The 9534-nt window shown below is 35.6% G+C and overlaps 1 protein-coding gene across 2 annotated transcripts in view; it reads left to right on the forward strand.

Annotated features, from left to right (window-relative positions):
- The window catches only part of FAM149A (family with sequence similarity 149 member A), a 46403-nt gene extending 37288 nt beyond the window's left edge, over positions 1-9115 (forward strand). For both annotated transcript variants that reach the window (XM_072406151.1, XM_072406152.1), the window contains exons 10-14: positions 489-713; positions 2613-2733; positions 2928-3056; positions 3804-3882; positions 5111-9115. In XM_072406151.1, coding sequence (XP_072262252.1) covers positions 489-713; positions 2613-2733; positions 2928-3056; positions 3804-3882; positions 5111-5184 — 628 coding nt within the window. In that variant the 3' untranslated portion in view covers positions 5185-9115. The remainder of the gene's footprint in view (positions 1-488; positions 714-2612; positions 2734-2927; positions 3057-3803; positions 3883-5110) is intronic.
- Positions 9116-9534: the final 419 nt, after the last annotated feature.

A 9534-nucleotide genomic window follows, 5' to 3' on the forward strand; every position in this document is an offset into this window, starting at 1 on the left:
CGTCTTATACGGCGAAAAATACGGTAGTTTTCACATTTTAATATCCGAATGTCACAGGAGAGGTTAGAGCCAATACACACATTTTGAGAGGTATTACAACATTACCATGTCAATATTGGAATATGTTGCAGCCCATACACATATGATGCAGTAAACACCTTACAGAGCACTTTAGTATTGTAATGCATTGCTTGTAATTATTTATAGGAATACAGATCATGGACCAAAAAGTAAACTACTCAAATGATTATAAAATACTGTGGGTAGTGACAGTATCCAGATGATAAAATCTGCATGCAAAAGCTTAAAACATATCATAATATATTATATTACTTATAGTATTATAAGTTTGGGTTGAACAAGTTCCAATTAATATACCTAGTTTTAACTCTCCAATTTGTATGTTTAATAATAGTACTTGATTTATTAATGTTTAATACAAGGAATGATCACACCCATACTAATACTGCATTTTTATTTTTTCAAAGTGAACAAGAAGACAAATCTTTAAACATGTTTCCAAGAGGATTGAATTCTGCACGGAACCGGTTCGGAAAGTTAAATGAGAGCAATTTTCTGTCATCCTCTCGCCTTCTGCACACTCCTTCCAGGAAAACACCTACACATCGAAGACTGCCTGCTCTAACTTTAGAGCCCTTGCCATCTAAAACACTTAATGTTTACAGTGATGAAGTTCTCAGGGGTACAAAACTGTAAGTCATTTTCAGCAAACCATCAATAGCAACATTTTTCCTGCATTGTATGAGGTTGGATAGTAGTTAAATTGCTCTTATAGCAAGTGGATTTATTAAAAGTTGATTCAATTTTATTTGAGTGGAACCGCATTAAAACATACTGACCATTCACATGTCTTGTCTATGTGAACTAGAGATGTATTAAAGTAGAACACCAGTTTAGGACAGACAAACAAGGGTCCACTGACCCTAAGCCATTTTCCAACTCTGTGAATCAGTTGGGTGCTTAGGGAAATTAGCCAGATAAACCACCCAACAAAAAAGGCCTGTGTAGAACACTTTAATAAAACATTACATTGTGTCTATACCTTGAAAAGATTGTCAGTTCTTCTTTGTTCTATATCTCTATTGTATACCACCATGTTACCTTTTCAAACTTCTGCATTCACCCCGTATTATGATAGCAACGTTTCCACTTCACGTATCCTCTCTTATAGCTTATGTAAGATCTTCTTTCTGACCTAGAACCTAATAAAATGTAAGTTCCTTTTCTATCTGTATGCTCCATTGTATTTTAGGAGAATAAAAACTCCTCTGTCTTCTTTATCATCTCCTAAAGCCTAAAAGAACATAAGATCTTCCAGCATCTGTATCCTTCATTGTTCCTTAACAGACTGCAAGCTCTTTAAAGGAGCTGACATGCCCGCAATGTGACAGTATAAACGCAAGGATGTTTTTATGGAGGCCTGATGCCCCTCAGGTGACAAATTCAATGCAGACTGGGTACTATTTGATCTTTATGGTTTATGACCATACCATTTCTAATATCTTTCAATCTGGGAAAACTGGGGGCTTCCATATTTAGAGAAAAGTATAGAGAGGTAATGTGTGACCTTCAGTTGTCCACACTTCCCCTGCTCCCATCATAAATTAGCAGTCAGTATTCCAAGGTTAACAAACTCATGGAAGAGCCTAGTGAGCACTGAATGGGCAGACGAAGCTGATCAGCCAGCTGATTGCCACCCAAATTACTATTACTAAATATATAAATCCTGGCTGATTATCAGATGCAATGTTCAACCCAGAAATGTTTTTAATCTGGGTTAGAAAAATTGTAGGCAGGTGTCAGCACCTATATTTTGACCCAACTCTTCACTAACCACCCAAAAACAGCGGGATGGTTACTAAAAAGTGCAGGGGGGTGCGCCCGACTAAAAGGGGTTGGGGAGAACGCTTGAGATATCTTTTCTATGTGTGCGAGCTCCTGGAATGCCACTAAGCCTCAGGCCTACTAACCAACAGTACACAGTGTATGCCCATTAAAAAAATAATTCAAACAAAATAAAAGAAAAGCCTTTAGTATATCTTTAGCGTTATTTGTCAACAGGTTTTGTTCGCAGGTTTTGCCTGTGAGAGAGTAAAGTGTCAAAGAGCCCTATTACAGTTTACTTTTATATGTAGTATATCAGTGGTTTTGCTACATCGTGGCATTGGATGTTCAAAAAAATCATCAATGAAGTGGAACTTCAGAAAACTTTTTTCCCCAGTTTGGAAAAGAGCATAAAATAGTTATGGTTTTCAACATAACTGGAGTTTAGAAGAACCAGTTGAACTGCTAACCTGTTTGTGCAGAAAGTCTCTACATTTTTTGAAAGAGTGGGGTGCCAGGTTGCCCATTAGCTGTGAATTTAAAAAATGCACATAAAGCATCTCCTTTAGACAACCAAATTGTGCAAGAGGCTGTCTTATTGGATACAAATAAGTTGGATAGGTAGGTCCCCATACATACATACATAGCTTTAGTCAGTTATCTAAATAAGATTGTACTCTTATATTAGATGTATTGTGAGCTATATTATTTAAATGATGAGTTGTCAGGTTGCTTTTTAAAGCAGATTTCTGTTTTCTTTTATTCAGATACACAGGACTGGACAGATTGTCTTCCCCGTCCATCCAAAGCAGCAGGAACAAGTTACCCCCAATTAACTCTGATACAGCGGAGCAACATCTGTCTGTGCCTGGTTCTCGCTACTCGGCTGTAAGACATCAATCATTTCTGTTTCATGTAGAAATATTTCATGAACATAAAAATGGGTACATTTTAAAAAAATGACATCAACATCTACAAAAAAATGCAAGATGGCAGTAATTTAAGCAGCGTTTTAATCCTAATTCTTTTAATTTAAAAAGCATTTTGATCTATTTATAGAAGTTTCCTTTTCTTTCCTACAGAACAGAGGAAAGCATCCTCATAGCCGGATATCTAGCGCTGTGCCTGATACTACAGGAAGACGCCCCCTACGGGAAAGAACTGGCATTGTGGAGCAGTTTTCAAGACCCAATACAACCCACACTTTCAGGGTTAGTTAACTTGTATATTATTTCTTACATTAACACATTGGTAAATGTAAACAACTGATGCTGTTTTTTGATATTTTTAAATTCTTCACCTAAAGCAGAACTTTAAAAAAAATGGAAACCAGTAGCTTTGGCTTTATTGCAGAGTATATCTCTTCTACAATAAAACAAACTTTCTTGCCCGTCTTCATTCTTCTACTTAGTGTATATTTTTGACACACCTCAATGCTGGAATGAAAGTTTATGTAATTCCAACCTGGTCAATCAAGGTAGCCAATCAAGATTGTGAAGGTGTTGGTACAGGACCAAGAAGGGGCCAACCTGGCTAAATACTTAATACATAACTTAATACAAAAACATATATGGTAGTTGTTTTACCAGCAATGGAATGTGCATTTCTGTCTATCCCATTCTGAAATATACATGGCCAGACAGCAGCGTAATATTGGTGGCATGATTTCGTTCTGCCCCTAACTTATAAAGGAGCTAAATGAGCACAATCAGCCATCCTTCTGTTCTCTCCTCCTGTCAAAATGTTCCTTGTCAACTTGTATGCACTGCAGTACAATGGATTGGCCCTTAGCACTGCTCCCTCCCCTTCATGTGTACAAGAGATTACAAGAAACAGATATCAAATCAAAATTGTTTGCATACACTAGCTTGATTTAAAAATACACTTGATAATGTTTTGTATCTACCTGAAGTTCAGTTTTAAACATATTGTTAATGTATAAATTATTTTCATTTCAGTCAGAGACATCACATAGAAGATCTTTTACTCCTTTGGATTTTGCTAATCATACATGGACAGGACAAGCCTTCCTAACAAGTAAGATTTCATTTTAGCTATCACAGTACAATTTTACCTAATAAAAAAGCCATAAAACAAAGTCCATTAATATTATAAGAACAGAATCCATTAAACTGTCAAAAATACAAAACCCATAAAACAATATAACTACACGAACACCAAGTAATTCTGAGCTGAAAAGAAATAGGCGTCTCTGTATATATCTTTAAACTGGTTTTTGTAGCATTAGGACTTATCCGTATGGACTTTATCCCATTCAGCTTTTCTTTTATGCTAGTTTTTAAGCATCATATTTTACTGATGGACAATTCATATCTGCTATCTATAAATAGTTCTAGTGGGAGAAAAGATATACTATAAGTTCAGTAAATGGTATATTATAATATATGCAACTTCCAACAAAATCACCCAGTTTCCTCCTCCATTTGCAAGCATTTCTTTCTAGACTACAGGATTTCTAGTTTTATATAACTAAATGGCAATGGAAGGGAGTTTTTTTTTAGGTCACTTCTGTTTAGCCTACTTCAGCGTTGCTGGTTTGTTATGAAAAAGCTGCCTATGCTTCAGACATTTATTGATTATGTTAGTGATAAAGCGTTTTATACATGAAATGAATAAATGGAAAATGCTCTGAAAGCAGCATTTGTGTTGTACAAATTATTAAAGAGAAAATATTCTGAAAGCATCATTTGTGTTGTACAAATAGATTGGTTATGGGAGGATCCCTCATCTCTAAATTAGTTTACTATGGTACAATTATGTGATTGCATGTCAGTGCTAAAAGTGAAGAGGAGTCTTGTATCTATAATTTTCTACAAGGAACATTTACATAGAATTACTTACACTGGGAGTCCCTTGAGTTAAGATGAGTATCTGGAAAAAGACATATCTCTGGAAATTCTGTATTAAGTTGTAGCAAAAAAAGGACAACCACAAAAAAATGACAACTACAAAAAAATGACAACAACAAAACTGAAATAATTTGTTTAAGTAGACGGGTTCTTTAATTTTTTCCTAAAGTTCCATAAAATTGCCTTTGGTAAACTGCGTAATTCTTTTTCCAAAGAGTGTCAAATTTTTATTGGAAATCGGCAACCGTTTACAATAGCTCTGTTTGTCAAGCTGTGGGGATGGATTGGATGGAGTCAAACTTCGTTCATCACCTTTACAATTTACCACATTTTATTTTTTCTTACTGTCTTACTATCATTATTATTGATTTACATATTTTGATCTTTCCATAAAGGCTCACAGTATCAACCAAAATCATTTCAGAGGAATCCTCCAAATTCAAGAAGAAAATTTCAAGTAACCTCTTAATGAGTAGGAACATTGTCAATGCTTTGTGTCTAATTAGTAAGTCCTGAGCTCTTCCAGTGTTTATAATACATTTCTGTATGTAACACACTGGCAATTTAGATAAAGGACTTGAATGTGATTAATTTGACAATACTGCAATCTACCTTAATATATTTCACGTCATATATTTATGTAATGTATTTAGCACAATACAAGTTATGTAAATAGCTGTATAAATATGTTGCTGTTCCCTTAAAATTTGAAACTTAAAAGTGTTGCAAATCATATCCCAGCGGATAATGCTCTTTTTAGCTATAAAAAACACACGGATGCTGTTTTCCTTTTCTATGCACAGTAGCACATTTTTACCAAGGAAAATGGAAAGAGCACTTTATTCTGCACAGACTTAAGAATCTGGCAGACCTATGCGTTTTCACATCACTTACTTCAGTGCATTTTAGCAAATCACTTGTAATGCAAGCAGCATGGAGAATAGTATTCTAGTATCACTCATGTATTAGGTGTCATGGCAGAGATATTTTTAGGCAGAATAATGTGCCAGACTGTACCTTTCATGTTATGATAATGTAATACTTTTTACAGAAATGCACAGGCTGCCAAAGCTGCATTTCCAGTATCAACCAAACTGAAGACTGGAATTTATAAAGGCTTTTGTACACAACCATTACCATAACCACCACATGTCAATGATTGTGCCTGTTGATGGGCTTCATGGGCAGTCTATCACATTGAGGTTTGGGCAGGGCTGCCCTTTCTTTACATACCCTAAAAGTATATCAGGGCACTCCAGAAGCATTAACAAAAGTATTATTGTAGATCAGGGTAACATCTACCATCTTATTGTGCTTACTGAATTCTAAGTAACATAACCTAATTTACTTTAAATAGTTATCAGTACGGTAAAATGTAGCATTTCCCAGAATGGTGCCTTCTTAAGGGTTTAAAAAAGCAATAAAACAAAAGTTGTAATGCCAAGTTTAATAACATTGGTAGCTAGCAATGAATTTCGTGAGATATTACCTTATCTCATTTTTCGTAAGAGATGGCTTCTTGTTTATTGTTTGGAGCCTTTTGGAACAGGCTAGATATTAAAAGATGGAGGTCATATTACCCATGCCCCATGTAATCAGAAAAATTAGGTTGTTTTTTAAATACACACAAATACAGTATTTCATGCATCAGCATGTTCAATACAAGGTCAGTATTTTCAATTTGTTGCCACAAATGGCAGTAAAAATAGTATGTTCCACTATTACAAATCATTTGTGCAATGCTGATATATATTTTACAAACACACATAATCATTTGTTACATACACACATTTTAATTACTCATTTATAGCAGTTTCTCTCCATTTATACTCTACTGGATCAGAAGGTGATTTTATTGAGACACCTACAAACCATCCATAGTTAGAGAATATCAGATTAGAAAACTTTGTAGTTTTATACCTAATAAGTCCTCAGTCTGCAGCATGCCTTCCTTGTCCTCAACCACAGGCAAAACACAAACAGCTGCCCTTGGAATAGGTGCCCATCAGCTGACAAATGTACCTGAGGATGGTCTTGTACTACAAGTCTGACTTTCCTCCACTGTCAGTGCCACCTGATGGGCCATGCATTTAGGTATGGTAACACAATTGTGGAGACCTGGGCCACTATCGTGGAGCTCAAGGGGTACTTTTGCTACCTGACCCTACGGGGCCTGATCAAAAAAGCTTGATTTTGCAAATCTGGAACTTTTAAACGTGGGGGGTGGAAGGGTGGGAGTTAACTTAGTATGGGACCCAGAAATTTATGATGGTGGTCCTGGGGATATTACGTCTATGAGATTTTATTTTTGCTGAATACATGTGCACTGAACACTGTGCATCAATCTGTATTTTCAGACGTAGTTCTAAAACAACCTTACTAAAACACCAAGCAAATTTATAAAACTAAGGGTAAGTGTCTCATTAAACAGGATCAAACTGTCTTTTTCTAACAAGAATATGTGCATGTATTGCAGTAATATACTGATTTTTTTCCAGACTTACACTTTACAGAAAAGGTTTAATTGGCTAAATAAATACATTGAATGTGTTCACTACAGTTATCCAACCATGTGGAATAAACCCTTTTTTATACCCCTTGCACATGATTGAGTGGTCAAAGTAAACACAGCTTTATTTTATTCACTATTACAAAAACAACTACTTAGCAAAGTGAAATGTCTGTACTGCTTTAGTAGATCAACCCCAGAGAATAACCTGCATTTCTTTAAATAGCATGTTTTAAGATTATTAAAATAAACCAAATTCATAGTACATACTTCACAAACTTTTAAAGAATCAATGCATTTTAAAGGATGCACTATATAAAATACAATACATATATTTCTGCTATACCTGTGTGAAATGACTATATAATGTTTACATTCAATATATTTTTGTATCAGTATATTATTACATTTGTTTTGAAGAACATTTATGTATTTAACCCCTGAAAAATCTTTTTGTGATGTCATTGTGGAGTAACCATGTCTGCTGCAGATAACCTTTATAAATTAGTGACCGCAGTGAGTTGTGTCCTGTCAGTGCTTTTTATATATATATGTTTTCTGTAATCCTTTATAAAGGTTGTGGCCAGTTACAGAAAACAATGTTCAATATTAGACATTGTTTACACAGGCTTCAGCTTGTATAGTAGACGTGTGTACAGCAAACTTTTGCATGACTTTCTATAAGCTTTAGAAGCTTTTAAAGAACTCTTCAATTTGGGAATGTCAAACACAATTATTAAAGAGAGTGCTGGTTGTTACAAGCTGCTAGCGGGCTTTAGAAGGCTTTCAACAGGTTTTACATACCATTGAATCCATATTACTACTTTCAATAGGATCTGTATTTACCACTCCCAAACTAAGGCTGAATGGTGCTTTAAATGTTTCAACAAATCTTGCTAAAACCTTTGCAAAAGCTTGTTGCACATTCTGCTCTTATATAAGCTAGTCTGTGTGAACAAGGCCTTAATGGGGCTTATACATATGTCATTTATGCTAACATTGATTTTAGTACTGGTCCTCAGACTCCCAAAGTAATTTCTTTCATTTGCCAACCTGTTATATAAACATGACTTAATTTTGCTGGAAGGTGTTTGCCTGTATCCTTATCACACAATGGGTTTCAGATGAGAAAATCCAAACCTGCCATTAGGCTATGACCTACAGATTTTCCAGGTGCAGGCGACTGGTGGTTACCCAGTTCTGTCAAAATCAGCATAATCAGGATATAGTCATCCAGTGTCTGTAGGTAGCGTAAAGTGAACCTGTGTGCTTCAACCATGCAAGACAAGGCAACAGTTAAACCTAAGTTTACTTTCCCCCCAATTGATGAGTGGTCACATGGGAGCAGAGAGCGGGTCTCTAGCCCTGCAACATCTCCTGCATAAAGGGGAGAGGAAATGAGTATGTGCTGCTTGGTAAGGAAAGTTATATACATGGGTAAAGCACAGGTTCCCCTATTGTAAAGCTGTTAGGATACAAATACTGGATCTTCCTTCTTTTGGCCCTGTTATTATATGGTGTTGTCTGTCATCCATGGAACAGTCATCTGAGATGGGTTTCTCTAAAGACAGAAAAATGAAAAAAAAAAACAGCTGCTTAGCAGTATTCAGGTAGCAATGCTTTTACACAGTACTCCACAAACCTAACTACAAAAACTTTACAATGATGTACAATATGAAATGATGTTTTTTCAATATTGAATTTTTACTACCTACACAGTGCATGCCAATACAATACCTGTATGTTTGAATTTACTTGCCAAATTATATTTTTATAACCATGTATATAATTAATTTTTATATTTTGTACATTTTACTTTTAGTCCAGAAAAATTTGTAAAAATTTCCTTATGTACTGTATATGGATTGGAAATAAATTTATGTGTTTTGTAGGTGTGCTTCATGTTTGAATTCTGATTTCTGAAAAACACAATCTGAGATCTGGTTTGTGCATAACACAATTAAAGGATTCTTAGACATTAAAGGGCCACAAATGAGTTCTTATTGAACAGACATAGGGAGGTGCAAAGTGTGCCACTGCACAAAGACCCCAGATCCCCTCCAGCCCACAAGGCTCCCTCTGGCTCCCCAAGTCAGTTCAGTGGGGGAGGGAGCACCAAGTCATTTCTGCACAGGGTCCCACGCTTGAATACATCCACCACATAGCGAATGTATGCAAACGCATTTTATAACGCTATGGGTGACATCACACCCATCCTAATCAATACATTTTTCTTGTGAACATGTTCAGCAACTTCCTATAATAGATACAATTTTGGTAAAACCACAGATAAACCACACCTAGCAAGAG

The sequence above is a fragment of the Pyxicephalus adspersus genome, chromosome 3, assembly GCF_032062135.1.
Source record: "Pyxicephalus adspersus chromosome 3, UCB_Pads_2.0, whole genome shotgun sequence".
Lineage (NCBI taxonomy): Eukaryota > Metazoa > Chordata > Amphibia > Anura > Pyxicephalidae > Pyxicephalus > Pyxicephalus adspersus.